General features: G+C 37.4%; 1 protein-coding gene across 1 annotated transcript in view; it reads right to left on the minus strand.

The window, feature by feature from the left end:
• EPS15 (epidermal growth factor receptor pathway substrate 15) overlaps positions 1–19606 on the minus strand; it is a 193335-nt gene that overhangs the window by 63304 nt on the left and 110425 nt on the right. Inside the window, exon 13 of the mRNA XM_006879667.1 lies at positions 1758–1830. Coding sequence (XP_006879729.1) covers positions 1758–1830 — 73 coding nt within the window. The remainder of the gene's footprint in view (positions 1–1757; positions 1831–19606) is intronic.

A 19606-nucleotide genomic window follows, 5' to 3' on the forward strand; every position in this document is an offset into this window, starting at 1 on the left:
TAGGAATCAGTGTTAAAGCAGTAGGATAGTATAAAAATGTAGTTACTATCATCTCAGGTAAAACTGTCTTTATTAAAATAAAGTTTCAATTGTTTAAGATGTAAATTAACCATGTCAGTCACAGTCTAGGCTTATGTTATCAATGGCAATGCAGACACTTTTATTGGAATGAAATCAGTAATCAGTCTACTAACCCAAAGTTTTAATTAATCTAGTGTTCTTTTCCTCTAAATATATGTTAAATCATTACTACACTTGACTTACATTAACCATGACTCAAAATACTTTACACTTACAGGACCCTAAGCAGAAAAATTAAATCATCTGGATTAGTTCAGCTAACTGTACATTTTGGATTTTGTAAAGCTTAAAAGTGTACCTTATACAAGCACTACGTGAAGAAGGACAAATAAATCACAAGCAAATTGACGGGGAAAAAACTTATGTAATTTTAAGATACTAAATATTAGTGCTCTTCCTGATTATTTAAATTCACATTTTCAAGATACAGAAGAACAAAAATAAACAGGTAGATAATATATTCAAATAACAAATAATCAAATAACAAGAATTGTGTACTTGAAAACAGTAGCTAAATTTAGAACCTGTCCAAGATTATCTCATTAAGCTATCTTTTTTTAATTCAGCTTGAAATTAGTAACTGGCTTCAAACTATGTGATTCTCTTGCCATTTTTTACACAATTCAAAAACTACAAACAGATAGTCATTGAGGTAGCTCTTATCTCACTATCATAAAGTAGCATATTTGAATGATGATCCCTAACTTTTCTATTACTTTTAGGAAAATTACAGTAAATGTAAAAATACAGTCATCCAATCAGCGTCTCTCTGGATTCTTTATTCAATCTCACAGTAAATCATTCCCTCCTAACAGTCAACCAGATGAATTCCTGTGGTTGAATGCCCTATATCAAAACAAAATATGTATCTAACAATGCAGAATTTTCATCTTTTAAAACTTCTGGAATTGCAAAGAAATGCATCATAAGAATAATACATTTAAAAATACTCATCCATGAGACTTTATTGACAACTGCCCCCAGCGTTTCTACATTAAACCTCCTGTATTTACCAGTGCAGTGTTTTGAAAAAGTACCCCAATAGCTTAGCCACAGGCTTTACTTAATGTTCTAAATAAATACTGCCTAATTTTCCAGATTTTTAATGTTTGAAATAACCATTTTTATTATTTCACACTTAGTAAAACTGAAATCTCTTTATACCAAAGTTTAAAATATCCTGACTATTGCATAAATTTATATAGCTATTTTAAAATATTCCATACTATCTTCTATACCCTAACCAGTATTATGAAAAACAGTCCTTTAAATACTAGATCTCCTAACTAAGAAAACCTCACACCTATGAAAAAGCAGTTTCCTCTGCTATGATGATGATCTCAGTCATTTAATTTTATTGGTATAATACTTTCAACACCATTAATTCTTTCATACTTATCTTTAGTGACATAATATGCAAGTAAATATTATTAAACATTTTTTTTAAATTAGGCATCTATGCTGAAAAATACTGCTTTCTCATTGCAGTATAACCTTTGCAGGCCAGGAGTCAAAGCACAGCAATCATTTTTCAAAAGATAAATATTTATATTACACAAATATTAGATATTCAATTGACCTATTATAAATACCACACCTATCAGACAATGATCCTCCAAAATGAAAATTAATACTCCTTAATTAAAACTTAATACTAAATTTTACAGTTTACTCACCTGAACCTCACTTGTCCTCTGTTTAACAGTATCTTCTTTCTCCTTAAGGTCCTGTTCCACATTATTCTTTTCCCTAGAAGACCAGCAAACAATGCAAGAATATTTAAGAACATCAGCTACAGCCGGTATGGTTATCCATCCTCCTAATCCTGAATCGCTTTTTAAATACATAGTGAAACATTCAATGTTAAAATGAAGGGCAGATTTTTCTACCCTCTAAATTATTTACAGAATAGAAATCAATATAAGCTGTTTGTAAAAAAAAAAAAAATGCTTTCTCACTAAAATGTGGTGAAAAGAGAACAGATTAAAAAAAGGAAAAGGAGAAAAATAAGTCAATGAAACACTCAGGCTTTACTGATCTCACTGTTGCTATGGAAATAGTGTCCAATGAAAACTGCTGGTGAGAAAAAGGAGGAGTTGCATCAGCCTTGTAAGCTTAACCCTTAGGTATCACTGTCAAATGATATGAAAATGGCTAAGAGAAGAGTCAACAATATTAAGAAAAGGTTATGCAGTGGTGTTAATTTCATCTTAAATCACCAGTGCATCATATCAATTTTAGAGTGAAATAACATACTGAAAATTGCAAATGACACAGGTCATTTGACCTATCAAATACCACATTTGTTAGGGGAAAAAAACCAAAACAAAACCCACAAACCCAAACAGCTTTAGAATAACTCAGGATACCAAATCGATTAAAAAACATAAAATATTAATGGGGGGGGAACCATGGCAGAATTTATCTTTCTAATTTTACGTCAAATATAGTTAAAGACCATTATTTAAATTCTTATATTCTATTTCTTTGGTTGCAAAATGTTCAGCTGCTCATGTGTACTGAGACAGTATATATCCCTTTACCTTATTTCTATGAAATGTGAGAAAATTCATAATCATATTTACATACGTATATAACCAGAACTTAAACTAAGACCAGAACTCTACAGCAATACATTTTTGGCTTAGCAGTGCAGCTCCTCATAGATTAAATGGAGGAAAAGGATAGCATTTAAAAAATCTTCCAGACTAATATTGCAGCTAGAGTTCCACAATTCTATTTCTGTTTTCACCTCAGAACTGTATCTCAGGCTCCATTAAGCTCTAGCTTAAAATTAAAGAGAAAAAATTATGCCAAAAGAGATGCTTGTGGGACAGCTGCATACTACATTTCTATTTCTCATCTTCCGGTGGAGAGATTTTAAATGTAGGCAAAAATCAACTGTTTTGTATACGTAGGGATAATATTCTTAAGATTCATATAGGAAAAAAGTATACATGAATAAGGCTGTTACTTTTAAACACCTGAAATGGTCAAAGAGCTCACTAGCCATCTGTCAGATGGTTGGTAATGTGGGTCACAATGTCCTGGAAATTTTAAACAGTCCCATACCATGCTATATACTATTGTAGCTCATTCCTTCCATATCTCAACTGCCTTATTATATACAAAGGTCATTCCTCACTTTTAATCCTTTACCAAATTAAGCCGAAATAAAAACAGAAAAAATGAAAAAAGCATAGAAGAAACAAAAATCAGAAAATACCCTCAGATTCTACAAATTCAATCTTGGAAATTTTTCTTTCCTCCTTATGAGAACACAGTAGTATTTTCAGGCCCTGCTGTGGCATGCCTGAGATAAATTACATTAAAAACTAGACCCTTCTCCCAATTCCAAATCCTCAGAGGCAATCTATACAAGGTTAATATCAATTCAGCTCATTTCTCACAGTACATAATAAGAAGAAAACATTACACAGCATCATAATAGACCATTACCACACACACAGATGTATACCATGGTAGGCAGTCCTTTCTGCTCTGCTGTTAACTGGTATACTGACAGTCTCTGCTCCATTCTAAGTGGATGGAGGAAAAATAGGCTGCAAGAAGGTAATGAGCTGACTTAAAGAAGGTAAGATAGAAAAATGGAAAGGCAAAGGAAGGTAATAAAAAAATAGAAAACAGACTCTTAAAAGACTCTGCAGAGACTTTTCACAGAGGAAGACAGTTGAGTGGCCAACGGATACATGAAGAAATGCTCAAACTGGTAATGAGACAGATGCAAATCAATACTACAGTGAGTGTCACCACTTGTTTAAAGAGGACAGCAAGCAAAATATGTTATAGAGGATGTGGAGAGATTGGATTTCTCAGACATTGTTGGTGGTGCTGTCAAATGGTAAAACTACTCTGGAAGGCATATTGGTGTTTCCTCATAAAGCTGAACATAGACAGGAGAAAAAAAAGACTCTTCCTAGTAATTAATATAGTCTATATTTGAGTACAAATCTCTGTTCAGTGTCTTTAATTCATAATATGAGATGTCTCTGTGTGTAGTGTACCAAGGGGAGGAACAGTGGGAAAAACTTCAAATATATTCTGAAGACCACGTTAATCTATTAAATACTGAAGCATTTAGGCATTAAATCCTCTTGGTTTTAGATGCTGTCAAGTTGTCTATGACTCATTTTGTTGTTGCTATGTGCTTATATACAATAGACTAGAACTTAGCACCATCCTGCACCACTTTCATGATCTCACCATCCTCAAGCCCACTGGTGCCGTAACTGTGTCAATCTATCTCACTCAAGGTCTTCCTACTGTGGGCAAGTTGTCAAAGTGGACCAGTCTTTAATTCTTCTTAGTTTTGTTCTTGTTGAGTACTACTGAGTTAGAACTGACCCACAGCTAACCCTCTACTGGGTTTTCAGAGGCAGTTTAATCACATGGGAGGAAACAGTCCATTTTTCTCCCACAGAGCTACCTACTGGATTTGGGATTGCAGCATAGCTTCTACCAATATGCTGCCAGAGCTCCCTAGATGCTTCCTCTTAGGAAAATGGTTATTGTTGTTATGTGCCATCGAATCACTTGTGACTCAGAGCAACTCTGTGTACAAGAGCCCTAAAGCCTGCAGTATTCTGTGCCAACCTCACTGTCTCCAACACACCTGTTACCATTATCCCAGTCACTGAATTGATCCATTTCATTGAGGGTCTTTCTTGCGCTGTCCCTCTACCCTCCCAAGCACGATGCCCCTCTCCAAGGACTGGTTCCTCCTTACAACATGTCCAAAGTATGTCAGACAAAGCTTTAGAAGCCTTGCCTCCAAGGTGCAGCCCAGTTTCACCCAAGAAAAACCTGTTTGTTTTACTAGCAGTCCATGGTATATTCAACACTCTTTTCCAGCACCACAGCTCAAAGGCATCAATTCTCTTTCTGTCATTTCTAGTCATTGTCCAGCTCTCTGATGCATAGCATGCAACTGCAAAGACTATGGCCTGAATCAGGTGCACCTTAGTCTCCAGTCTGATGTCACTGCTCTTCAGTACTCTAGAGAGAGGTCCCTGACAGCTGACTTTTCCAATGCAATTCGTCTCTTGATTTCCAATCCTACCAAGAGTATTGACTGTGGAGTCAAGCAAACTAAAACTGTTAACAATCACAATCTCTTCACCATCCATTATGATGCTGCCAATTGCCCCAGTAGAAGATTACTGAGATTATATTTCATTTACAATCATATTTACCTCATAAAATCCTCATCTCATAGTAATTTCTATTATAAAAACTAAGTACTATAACATTCATTGCCAAATAAGAGAATTTCCCAAAATAATAAAGCTTTCTATCTCCTTCTACAAAAGGTATCACTGAAAACCTATCCTACAAATCAGACAGATGATCAATTAATTTTCCTACTGACTTAGATTACAACTTCAAAGATACCAAACTGCTATTCTGTCATCTCCCAATTCTCCTAACTTCTATAATTCTTTTCATTTAAGGCATGTAAAAATAACAGCACACATTTAGGTGAATTAAGAATTTCTTATGTTCTTGAGGGAGCTCTGGTGGCCTACTGGTAAGAAGCTGTGCTGCAATCCCAAAGCTGTGCAGTTTGAATCCACCAAATGCTCTGCTGGAGAAGGAGGGGCAATCTCCTTTGTATCAGTTGGATCTGATTCAACAGTACACACACACATACACACACACACACTCTCTCTCTCTCTAATAAAATAAAAAAAATTTTTTAAAATGTCTTATAATCTTACAATACACTATTTCAAGCAATAGTATATATAATGCCAAAGGTGATAGATATGTAACACAAAGAATTTTGTTTAACATTAATAATTTTAAAACAATCTGGTGGATTGTTGGGTTTTTTTTTTTAGTGTGAAGCAAAATGTATAAGAACTTTGTAAGCAAACCAATTGAAAAAGAAACATTTATAAAAACTTATCAATGTTTTCAAAGGTTCTGTGCCTCAATAAAGTGTAATATTTCTATGCAGCTTTCCCAGGAAGTTATCATAAGCAGATAAGTCAAATATGAGATATACTGTGTATCACTTATCTTGAATGTCATGATAGAAAAAGCTACAACTCTTACCTTGGTAATTTGCAGAAAAGGTAAAACCCTATACACTATCTTAGATGATTTCTTTGTCACTCTTCATTCAAGAAATGTTTACACATGTGGAGAAACCTACAATTATCAAAACTATTTGTCAAGGATACAGCTCCCTGGTTTTCTAAAAAGTGAGAGTAATGATTTCATGGAGCACCATGTACCTGAGCCAGCAAGGATAGTATGATTCAAATCAGACTTTTAGAAGGACAGAGGCTTCTTTTGCTTTTAAAGAAGAGCGAACTGGGGGTGGGGGTGGGGTGGGTGGAGAGAAAAGTGCAACAATGAATGAGTGGAAATCCAAAATTTCTGTAAATGTTCATTGAAATTAATAAAAAAAAAAAGGACAAAGGCTGAAAACAGTATAAACCTAATATAAAACAGTCAGTACTAGTCATGAGGACAGTCAGTTCAGGGACTGAAGTCTATGTAATGTACTTCTATTTTCCCAGGCTATGTTCTTGGGGAGAAAGGAGTGTAACATTTGTCTTCATATTTTATTATCCAGAGATTATTACAAGGCTGGAGAGCGTTGGTGGTATAGTCTATTTAAAGTTTTAAATTAGGTTGTGCTCCTAACCAAAAGGTGGAAAATTTTAATCCACCAGCAGTTCTACAAGAGAAAGCATAGCAAGCTCCTTACAGTGGAACGTACAGCCTCAGGAAATTCACTGGAGGGTCAGCTACAAGCCTGCTCTGAGAGTTGGCAAGGAAAGCTGACAGAGTTTACAAGGAGACAAGAAAAAATTACTTCAAAGTACTTTCCAGATAATTTTTCTTTTTTTGCAAAAGTATTGTTTCTCACCTAGAAGCCTGTTAGGACTGTTATATGCTGCCAAGTAAATTCTGACAAAAGGCTAGTGCTCTGGTGGCCTACTAGAAAGAAGCTGTGCTCCAATCCCAAAGGCACGTGGTTCGAGGCCACAAGCGGCTCTGCACGAGAAGGATGGCAGTCTCCTCCCATGTGATTAACTGCTTCTGAAGACCCACTGGAGGGTCAGCTAAGGATCTGTTCTGATGCTACAGTACACAACAACAATTATCTTTATAGGAACATACTGATATATTTCCCCCCTCCCCCAATACAGTGGCTGCTAAAATAAGAAACCTGAAACTTAGAAAATTGTATAGTTCAATCCAATGTTTGTTTATAAAATCCTTCTATGGCACATTAAATATGTTCCTGTTAGTAACTAAAATCTCTATTACAAACAGAGTAATAAATTATTCTTATTTTGGGTCTTAAAGGCACCTAATAGCAAGGACTAAAAACGGGATAGGTAGATTCTAATAAGCTTTGTCACAAAATGGTTTTCCTGTCTCTGCTTAGGGAACTTCCCTTTTCAAAGACACATTCATTTTGCAAATGTGGGTGATAGTACCTCTCAGTTTAGATTTGTGAGGCAAAATATGTATGACACTACAGAATTAGGACATAAGCCAGCTATGACCTAATGCTATGTTTTTACCTAGAATAGTACATTTGTTGTTGTTGTTATATGCAACAGCCCTAAATCCTACTCTGTCTCGTGCCAATTTCACTGTCTCTGACACACCTACCCCCATTGCCCCTGTCACTGAATCAATCCACCTCATAGAGGGTCTTCTCCTCCTGCACTGTCCCTCCATCCTCCCAAGCATGATGTCCTTTTCCAAGGACCGGTCCCTCCTTGCAACATGTCCAAAGTATGTCCAATGAAGCCTCAGAATCCTTGCCTCCAAGGAGCAGCCTAGTTCAACCCTCTCTAGGATGAACCTGTTCGTTTTCTTAGCAGTCCATGGTATATTTAATACTCTTCTCCAACACCACAGCTCAAAGGCAGCAATTCTCCTTCTATCTTGCCTAGTCATTGCCCAGCTCTCTGATGCATAGCAAGTGATTGTAAAGACTATGGCCTGTATCAGGCACACCTTAGTTTCCAGAGTGACACCACTGTTCTTCAGTACTTTGGAAAGGTGCCTAACAGCAGATTTCCCCATCACAAATATGTCTTTTAATTTCCTGGCTGCTGGTGCCAAGAGTGTTGACTATGGAGCCAAGTAAACTAAAGCTGTGAACAATGTCAATCGCTTCACCATCCATCCTGATGCTGCCAATTGGTCCAGTGGTGAGAATCTTTGTCTTCTTGATACTGAGCCTCAATCCATATTGAAGGCCACAGTCCTTGACCCTATGCAACAAATGCTTTAGGTCCTCTTCAGTTTCAGCAAACAGGGTTGTGTCATCTGCATAATGCAGATTGTTGATTAATCTACTACCAATCCTGATGTCACACTTCTCCTCATACAGCCCAGCCTCCCAGATAATGTTTTGAATATAGGTTGAAAAGGTGTGGAGACAGGACACGTCCCTGGCGTACATCCTTCCCAATTTTGAACCATGCTGTGTTTCCTTGCCCTGTTCTGACGACTCCCTCCTAGTCCAACTACAGGTTTTGTGTTCAAAAATACTTGAACATGATCAAGTATTCAGCATGATCAAGTATTCTGAGATTCCAATTCTTCTCACAGTCAGCCAGTTTGTTATGTTCCACCCAGTCAAATGCCTTTGCATAATCAATGAAACACAGACAGTCATTCCTCTGGTACTCCCTGCTTTCAGCTAAGATCCATCTAACATTAGCTACAATATCTCTAGTACCAAGACCCCTTCTAAACTCATCCTGGATTTCTGGCAGTTCTCTGTTGATGTGCTGTTCCAGCTGTTTTTGGATAATCTTCAGCAGAATCTTGTTTGCATGTGATATCTATGGTATTGTTTTATAATTTCCACACTCTGTTGGGTCTCCTTTCTTTGGAATGGGAACAAATCTCTTCCGGTCAGTTGGCTAAGTGGTTAACCTCCAGATTGCCTGGCACAACTTGGTGAACACATCTAGGGCAGCATCTGTTAGTTGAAATATGTCAACTGGTACCATCTATCCCTTGTGCCTTATTTTATGCAAATTCCTTGAAAGCAGATTGAACTTCTTCCTTGTTGTTTCCTGAAATTCTTCTGTGTCTGCCAATTCCTTTCGGTACAGTGACTCTGTATACTCTTTCCATCTTCTTTTAATACTTCCTGGATCATTTCATTTACTTAAGTTTAAAACATTAATGGAGTAATTTTTACATGTGTTAAAAAGAAGCTAAATGTAAAAAAAATTAGAATACACTTGTGAGGATATAATGTCATTGTTGAAATCTTCATCATAAAAACTTCCTTAAATGTTATTAAAAATAGTCTAACTATTCTGTACTTTCAGAAATTCATATATTGTTTTCAAAGCACAGAATCTTGAGTTAATTAGGTTGAGATTCTAATAATGGCTCTGTCATTTTGGTTAAACAATCAGGTATTCATTCTACTGGTCCTTCTGTTGTTTTGTGCCCCTGAGCCAACTATGACTCACAATCAATATACTGAAATATTGCTCAATCTAGTGTCATCTTCAAGCTTTTGTTCATGTTGGAGCCCACTGTCCCTCTATCTCCATCTTACTGAGAGTCTCCATTTCTTTCTCTGACCCCTCCACATTTCCTACTATAATCCCTTTTTCTTAGGACTGGCTTCACCTGACAACATTCCTAAAGTACGTGAAACAAGAGTTTCACCATTCTTGCCTCTATGAAACAATCTGCTTTCACTTGCAATACAGATTTGATCATTCTTTTAGCAGTCCCTGAAATATTCAAAACTCTTTTACAATACTGCCCAACTTTCAGGTGCATAGAAAGCAACTGAAAATACAAATACCATGGTTTGAATGAGGTGCATGTTAGTTTTTAAAATGACATCTTTGACCTTTAGCACCTTGTTAGGCTCTTAAAAGCAGATTTTCCCAATGCAATGCATGCATCTTTTGATTTACTGGCTGCTACTACAAGTAGCACCCTTGGTATCAGCAGTTAGGAAATAAGGAGATGCACTGAACTGGGAAAATCTGCAGTTAGGGACCTTTCCAAATTATTGAGTAGTGATGTCAGTTTGAGAACTAACGTGCATCTGATTCAGGCTTTCTGATCACTTGCTATTTATCTGAGAGCTGGATAATGAATAAAGTTGACAGAAGTACTGACACCTTTGGGTTGTGGTGTTGGAAAAGAGCACGGAATATCCCATGGATGACCAAGAGAACAAAGAGATATGTCTTAGAGAAGACGCAGCCAGAATGCTCTCTGGAGTCAAGAATGCTCAGTCTTCACCTCCCATACTTAGACATGCTGCTAGAAGAAGCTATTCCTTGGAGAGAGACATGATACTGGGAAGGATGGAGGGTCAGAGAAGGAGAGGAAAACCCTCAATCAGGTGGACTGATGTGGTGACTGCCACAAATGCTCTTGTGTGTTGGTAAGTGTGAGGATAGAGCAGGATAGAACATGGGTTCAGATCTTTTGATCATAGGGTTGCTGTAAGTCATACTTGACTCAACAGCACCTAACACAACACCACTACTAATGATGCGTGTTGACTGTGGAGTCAAGTAAAATTAAACTGTTAACAACTTTAATTTATCTTCACTTAACACGGTATTGCCAAATGGTCTAGCGCTAGGATTTGTGTTTTCTTTGTGTTGAGATGTAATCCATGGTAAAGGCTGTAGTTTTTTATCTTCTTCAGTAAGTGCTTCAAGTTTTCAATTACTGTTGTTATATGCATAACACAAGTTTTTGATGTTAAGTGCCGTGAAGCATGACTCACAGCGACTTGATGAACAAAAGACCTGAACTGTGTACTATAACTATCATTGTTTCTCTCTGTTCATAGGGTTTGGGTTTTGGTTTAGAAGTGGATGCCACTCCTGCTTCCAAACCTGAATCAATCTGTGAGCTCCATTAAACACCATCCAAGACGGGTACCCATTACAGCATTTGACAAATCAGTGGCACAGCCTTCAGGATCACAGCAATCCCAAGTTACTTCAGTATAGCAAACTGACAGACCAGTGCTGTATCATTTAGAAGAATGTTTATCCCAAACACAATTAACACCTTGGTGTTGCTGTTATTATGTACTGCCGAGTTGCCTGCAACCCATAGCTACCCTATGTACAACAGCTCTGAACTCTGCTCTGTCCTGAGCCAGTCTAATTCCGACATACCAACCTCCACTGCCCCAGTTACTGTATTAATCCATCTCATCTGAGGTCTTCCCCTCCTGCGCTGTCCCTCCACCCTTCCGAGCATGATGTCCTTCTCCAAGGACCATGCCCAAAGTATGTGAGATGGAGCTTTAAAACCCTAGACTACAAGGAAAAACTTGGTTTCACCCTCTTCAACATAAACCTATTTGTTTCCTTTGCAGTCCATGGTATGTTCAAGACTTTTCTCCAACACCACAGTTTGAAGGCATCAATTTTTCTTCTGTCATCCTTAGTCATTGTCCAGCTCTCTGAAGCATAACAAGTAATTGCAAAGATGACTGCCTGGATTAGGTACACCTTATTCTCTAGAACAGACATTGATATAGTTGCTTTTCAGCACTCAGGAGAGGTCCCCGCCCAATGCAATTGTATTTTAATTTCCTGATTGCTGGTGTTAAGAGTGTTGATTGTTAACCACCATCCAAGCAGATATATGCACACCCATGTTTATCACAGCTTTGTTCACAACAGCAAGGAGTTGGAAATAACCTAAGTGTCCATCAGCAAATGAATGGATAGAGAAGCTCTGGTATATTCACACAATGGAATACTACTACTACACTGCATTGAAAAACAAGGAACTCATGCAATATTATTCAAAATGGGTGACCCTGGAGGACATTATGCTGAGGGAAATATCTGTCACAAAAGGATAAACACTGCATAGTGCCACTGTTGTAGAATAGGACTGACATCAGGGTCAGGGTAAGAATGAGAAAAACTGGAGAAATTATGTATACTGCATTGAAACCGATGAGGGAGAGAACAGTTTAAAAGCAATATATTTTAGGGCATTACAATTATCTTAAGAGTCCAGAATGAAGGTTGCAAAGTGGAGTATACTCAAGGTGGGAGTCGGGTGATAGGAGGGTGGGGGGTTGGTGTATACTAATTAAGGAATTTTTCTTTTACTTTTCAAAGAGAAGAGCGAACTGAGGGTGGGGGTTGGGTGGGCGGGGGAAAAGTGCAACAATGAATGAATGGAAATCCAAAATCTCTATAAATGTTCATTGAAATAAATAAAAAAACGAGAAAGAAAAAAGAGGATTGTGGAGTCAAGCAAGCTGTAATTGCTAATAATATCAATCTCTTCTCCATCTATCATGGGAGTCTTCCTCTGATCCTGATGCCACATTTTCTTTATAGCTCAAGCTTCATCATTTGCTTAGCATACAGACTGAGTTGGTATGGAGAAAGGATATAACTTTGACAAACACCTCTCTGGATTTTAAGCCATACAGCATTCCTTGTTTTAGTCAGACAACTGCTTCTTGGTCTATGTATAGATTTCACATGAGAACAATTAAGTTTTCTGGGATTCAAATTTTCCTCAATATTAGTCATAAATTGTTGCAATCTACACAGTCTAAAGCCTTTGCTTAGTCAGCAAGAGATAAACAAACATTGTTCTGGTATTCTCTGCTTTCAGCCAAGATCCACTTGACACCACCAATGATATTACTTATTCCATGGTCTCTTCTGAGCCCAGTTTGAATTTTGGGAAGTTAACTATTGATGACTATTCAGCTGCTCAGTAAGATTTCATTTGCATGCAATATTAAGTATATAGTTCAGGAATTTCCACATTCTTTTACTATACAGATCATATTTTTGGGGGAGTGGAAACAAGTACAAATCTCTTCGTGTAAGTTTATCAGATAGCTGTCTCTCAAATTTCTTGGTACAGGCTGGTTGAGGACACTCAGGCAGGGCTGCATATGTTTGATGAAATGCTTCAATTGGTATTTCATGTATTCTTGGGGTCTTATTGTTTTCCTAACTTGTCAGTGCAGCCTGAGCTTCTTTCATCACCACCGATTCCTGATCACTGTTACCTCTTGAAATGGTTCTGTGGTAAGCACTGGTATTTTGGTATAGTGATGGTGTATTTCTTCCATGTTATTGTGATGCTTCTTGCATCATTCACAATTTTGTCTATAGAATCCTTCACTATTGCACCTTAAGGTTTTAATTTGCTATTCAGTTCTTTCAACTTGAGAAACACTGAACATATTCTTTTCTTTTGGTTTTCTAACTCCAGCTCTTTGCACATTCCTTTTGTTCTTGAGCTGCTGTTAGGTGTTGTTGAACTGATAAGGTGTCACAGTGATCCCATTAAAGATAGATTTGAACCCTGTTTTATTCTGTGCCACCCTTGTCTTCTCTGATAAACTTGAGCCCATTGTTACACTCACAGTTTCAATCTATCTTGTTGACTGTTTTCTTCACTTTTGCTGACCACTACCTTTGCAAATCATGCTCCCTTTCTAAGGACTGGCCTCTCCTAATAGAATGCCCAAAATTCAACAAATTCCTTTTGTGACCTTTTAGAACATTCCTTTTAGGGTCCACTAATGTGTCCTTAGGGAGCTCTTGTGGTCTAGTGGGTAGGGAGCTGAGCTGTCAATTCAAAGGTAAGAGGATCAAATCCATCAGCTGCCTCTCAGAAGAAAGACAGGCAATCCCTCACCATGCCACTTGTAGGCTCTGAAAACATGATGGAGGGTCAGGTAGGATTTAGTTCCAACTTGAAAGCAATGACTGAGTGAGTGTCTTCTTTTAGAAAACTAATCCACTTTCTCCTCTATCAACTGAAATAGTTCAAATACAAGATATGATACAGCAAACTAATCCACTTTCTCCTCAATCAATTTAAATAGTTCAAATACAAGATATGAGACAGCAGAGAAATTTGGGTTTTTTAGAGGTAATGAGTGGCCAAGGATTGGCTCTTAACAGAAGCTCAAGTAATCAAAATATACTGTAATCACCAGACTGAATAAAGAGCAGTCCTTTTTGTTGATAAAAGTTAAAATTGCCAAAATATTTATCTGTTACTGTCATTGTATACCACTGAGTTGGAGACGGCCCTAAGCAGGATTTCAGAGGCAGTAAACTGCACGAGAGGAGCCTGACTATCTTTCTCTAACAGAGTGGCTGGTAAATTTGAACCAGGTATTTTCACACTGGCAGCACAATTTCTTTCCACTAAGCCACCAACGCTCCTTTATATTATTCTACAATTAACATAGTAAATAAAGAGCAGTTCTTTTTGTTTAAGAAAAGTCAGAGTTGTCAAATTATTTATTTAAAATTTCTTTATTTGGAATTAATGGAAAACTACTATATACACATTTCCACTGTGCTTATTAAGCATTTAATATATAATAGGTTCAGGAGCTCTGGTGGCATAATCTGTGGAAAATTGTGCTATTACCTGAAAAACTACCCGTTTCTGGAAATTCATATTTACCAGCTACCCCTCTAAAACATGGAGAAAGATGGGCAACTCACCTCTGTGCTATTCAAGGTCTTTGAAAATCCACTGGAGATTCAGTTATGAGTCAGTTCCCAGTTAGCCGCAATGACTAATAACTAGTAACTGATATATAAACACTGTATTTTATGTGTATTATTTAATTTAATTTTTAAAAAAGTTCAATGAGTTAGGTACTATTCTTATCTCTACAATTCTAGGGTTAAGGAAACCGAGGCCCAGAGAAGTTAGTCTGCTCAAAAACAAACAACTATCCTTTCTCCCTATCTATTCAAATCTGTATCTCTGAGCAAATCACTCAAGAAGCTGGACTCTATGAAGAAGAATGTGGTAACAGGATCAGAGGAAGACTCACCAATAACCTGTGCTATTCACATGCCATAACCTTGCTTGCTGAAAGGAGGAAAACTTGACACCCTCATGCAGAGGATCAAAGACTGTAGCTTTCAATATGGACTGTACCTTAACAACATGAAGATGAAAATTTTCACCACTGGACCAGCTGACAGTATCATGACAGATGGAGAAAACACTTAAATTGTCAAGATTTCATCTTACTTGGATCCACAATCATTCTCCTTGGTTCCAATAGTCAAGAGATGAGGAGATATACTGCACTGGGAAAATCTGCTGTTAGGGACCTCTCCAAATTAGAGGAGAAATTGTATCAATTTGAAGACTAAGGTGTGCCTCACTCAGGTCACAGTATTTTCAATATCTTGCTACGCATATGAGAGCTGCACAATGAATTAGGATGACAAGGGAAGAAGTATGACTCTGAGTGGTGGTGTTGGAGAAGAATACTGAATATCCCATGGACAGCCTGGAAAACAAACAGATATGTTTTAGAATAAAGTCAGAGTGCTCTTTAGAGGCAAGGATGGTGAAGTTCTGTCTCGTACTATTTTTTGCACATGTTGCTAGGAGAGGCTATTTCTTGGAAAAGAATATCATGCTTGAAAAGATGAAGGGCTAGAGAAAGAGAGGAAGACCCTTAATGCAATAGAGTGACTATAGCAATTAAGTTTTTAATTGCATCTGAGATTATAAGGGTAGCACAGGGTTTAGATTTGTTCTTCACAGAGTCACTATGAGTCGTACTCGGTTCAACAACACTTAACAATGCAAGGTGGCAGAGTAAAAACTCAGACCAATAGAGTCTGGTTACAGAATATGTTTTAAGAAAAATATCTCTTGGTTCAATCACTATGGAAGGCAGTTAGGTGTTTTTTTTAAAAGTTGGAAAAATAGAAATACCATTTGACCCAGTAATTGCACTGCTGGGAATATACCTTAAAGAAACAAGAACCACCATCCAAACAGATGTATGTATACCCATGTTTAGTGCTGTGTTATTCACAATAGCAAAGAGATGGAAACAATCTAAGTGCCATCAACAAATGAATGGATAGGAAAAAAAAACCACAAAACCATACAGTCAGACAAAGGAATACTATGCAGCACTGCGAAATAATGAACTGGTAAAACATTATACAACAGGGGTGGCCCTGGAGGACATTATGCTGAGTGAAATGTTCCAGTCTCAAAAGGACAAATACTGAATAACACCACTGTTATGAAGCAAGACTGACATGGGCGGTGGGGGTTAGGGGAGAATAGGTTAATAGATAAGGAATACTGTATTGGAACAGATGGAGAGAATTATTTAAAAAGAATATATGATTAAGTATTCTATGTAAGACAACACTCCAGAAAAAGAGGTACAGTGCAAAGAGGACTTGATGGGGTGGGGGGAGGGGGGGAGGGGAAGAAACTGTGCAACAAAAAATGCATTTTTTTTAAAAAAGTGAACTAGGGGAGGGGGAAGGGAAAAGGAGGAAGGAAAATGTGCAACAATGAATGAATACAAATCCAACTATTCTGTAAACTTTCATTAAAATCACAAAATGAAAAAAATTTAAAATATTCCTGTAAAATGATGACAGTCAAACCTGAGTTTAGCTACTGTTGATAGCCACTGTCCCTAGTTGAAGAATAAAATTTTCCATACAAAGACGCGGAGAAAGAGTGTCCTGACAGAGTTTAGGCAATAGCTTCTTTCATGCTATTCCCAACTATACCCTTATACGCATCATAAAATTTTCCTAAACCAATTCTTTTTAAGCTTCAGAGTTGGGTTTTTGGGAGATTCTCCCCGCCCCCTTTAAAAAAATCCTTCTTTGAGCTGCAGTGGCAATGAAACAAGTTATGCCAACATATATAATGCATAATCAACTCACTGTCATCGGGTTGGAAGTGACTTTTAGGTGACTTAGGCTATAATTGCACAGGAGACTGCTCACCATTCTCCTGAACAAGCAGGAGAGGTATGCTTCATTTGGGGTAGCAGCACAACTTCTCACTAGACTATGCCACCAGAGTTCCCCAGTACATGTTGTTGTTTTATATAAATAAATAATGTTTCCCTTGTTGTGTATGGGTGAATCAGATCCGACTGGCACAGTAGGAGATGACCCCTCCTTCTTCAGTAGAGCATCTAATGGATTTAAACACATCTTAGGGATTGCAGTGCAGCTTCTTGCCTCCAGAGCTCCCTAGCACGTGTTGTTAAGTGCCATCAAGTCAACTATGACTCACAGAAACCCTATGAACAAGAGATCTGAACCTTCCTCTGTCCAGTGCCATTCTCATCATCTCTGACATTCTCGTTCCATTACAATCACTGTGTCAATACGTTTTCTTGAGGGTTGTCTTCTCCTTTGTTGACTCTACCTTTTCCAAGCATGATGTCCTTTTCCAAGGACTGTTCCTTCCTAACCACACGCCCAAAATATGTGAGATAAAATTTCACTATCCTTGCCTTCAAGGCACATCCTGGCTGTACCTTTTTGAAGACATATGTAACAGGTATTATACAAACCCTTCTCTAACTTTGTTTCTATTTTTCTATGCTGAAAATAGGGAGCTCTTGTGACCCAGTGGTAAGAAGTTGTGCTGTTATCCCCAAGGCAGGTGGTTCAAATCCACCAGCTGCTCTGTGGGAGAAGGATGGACAACTTCCTTCAGTGCAATTAACTGCTTCTGAAAACTGGCAGGAGGGTTTGCTATGAGCTGGTTCTGACAGAGTGGCACATAATTATGATACAACACACTGGGCTCTCTAGTAAGTAAGCATAACATGGGATGAGTGGAAAGACCAAGGAAAGCTTTCAATCTTTCTTGGCATCAGTAAAGCTAAGATGATTACTTTCATTAAAAGCCATGCAGATAATAAAAAGTATATTTATCAAAAGAATTCACTCCACTGTGGGTATGCTTTGTAAAAGTGAAACTTCAGCTAAGCCTTGGAAGACAGACTATGAAGCAGGATAATGTCCTTTAATTGGAAAAGAAAGCTTACATAAAGTAAAAATTTTAGATCATACAATCATTTATCTAAGAGGGAAGAAATATGTGTAGAAACAAAACTGGAATTGAAGATTAGGATATTATAAACATTTCAACACAAAGTAAAAACATAAAGACTTTCAATACATAGGCAATAATGACTCCCAAAAGCATTGAGTCATGCTTTCTTGAACTCTGAATAGTATTGTTTAGCAAAACGTATCTTCTTTTCTAGCTTCTGCTCTCTGGAGAGAAGAGAGACAAACAAAAGCTCTTGCTGCTTAGAAAGCTGATGACAATTGCTAGAAAGGCAACAGAACATCCTGGCTCTGCTTATCTTATGAACTGTCAGAAGCCTTGTTCTAGATTAGAGACACAAATATAGACAGTTGACAAGAGTGTTGGCTTTTAATCTAAAAATCTCTGAAAGAAGATCTTCCATTCCAAAATGGTAATTAATGATGAGATTATTTTTTTTAAAAATAAAGTTGTTTGACAATAAGGACATTTATTTATTTGTACATTAAGTTTCTTATTTTTCTAAAAGTTGCTTTAATCTACAACTAGGAGAGGATAAAACAGATGAATGGGACCTTCTAAGAATCAAATCCTATGCACATTCAAAAACTTCTCCAACAGGGTAAAAAGGGAAGCCACAGACTGGGAAGACATATTTGGTAATGACATGTCAGACAAGGGACTTATATCTAGAATTTATAAAATACTCGAGCACCACAACATGATAAACACAATTGAAAAATAGGCACAAGATATGAACAGACACTTCACCAAAGAAGACATTCAGATGGCAAACAAACACATGAAGAAATGTTCAAAATTCCTAGCTCTAAGAGAGATGCAAATCAAAACAACTATGAGATATCATCTCACCTCAGTAAGAACAGCAAAATTTAACAGAACAAAAACAAAAAATGCTGGTGAGGTTGTGGAGAAGCTGGAACCCTTATTCACTGTTGGTGGGAGTGTAAAATGGTATAACCACTATGGAAGGCAGTATGGCGCTTTTTCAGAAAGTTGCAAAAGGAGACACCATTTGACTCAGCAATTCCTCTACTGGGAATATACCCCAAAGAAACTGTAACCGCTACCCAAGCAGACAGATGCACACCCATGTTTACTGCGACTTTGTTCACAATAGCCAGGAGGTGGAAACAACCTAAGTGCCCATCAACAATTGAATGGATAGAGAAACTCTGGTATATTCACACAATGGAATACTATGCTGCATTGAAAAACAAGGAACTCATGACATATTATTCAATTTAGGTGATCTTGGAGGACATTATGCTGAGTGAAGTATCTCAAACACAAAAAGACAAATAACGCAGAGTGCCACTGTTGTAAAACAGGACTGACATCAGGGTTACGGTGAGACTGAGAAAGATGGGATAAACTATGTATACTGCATTGAAACAGACGAGAGAGAACTGTTTTAAAAGGGATATATGATTAGGTATTATTGTCATGATAGGAGTTCAGAAAGAAGGCTGCATAGTGGAGTGGACTTTGGGGGAGGGATTGTTTAACAATGAAAAAATTTTTCTTTCACTTTTCAAAGAGCAGAACGAACTGTAGGGGAGGTTTGGGCAGGGAGAAAAGTGCAACAATGAATGAATGGAAATCCACAATCTCTGTACATTTTCATTACAATTAATAATAA

Source organism: Elephantulus edwardii, unplaced genomic scaffold (assembly GCF_000299155.1).
Source record: "Elephantulus edwardii isolate Elephantulus edwardi_28Jun2011 unplaced genomic scaffold, EleEdw1.0 scaffold00005, whole genome shotgun sequence".
In the NCBI taxonomy this organism is placed as follows: domain Eukaryota; kingdom Metazoa; phylum Chordata; class Mammalia; order Macroscelidea; family Macroscelididae; genus Elephantulus; species Elephantulus edwardii.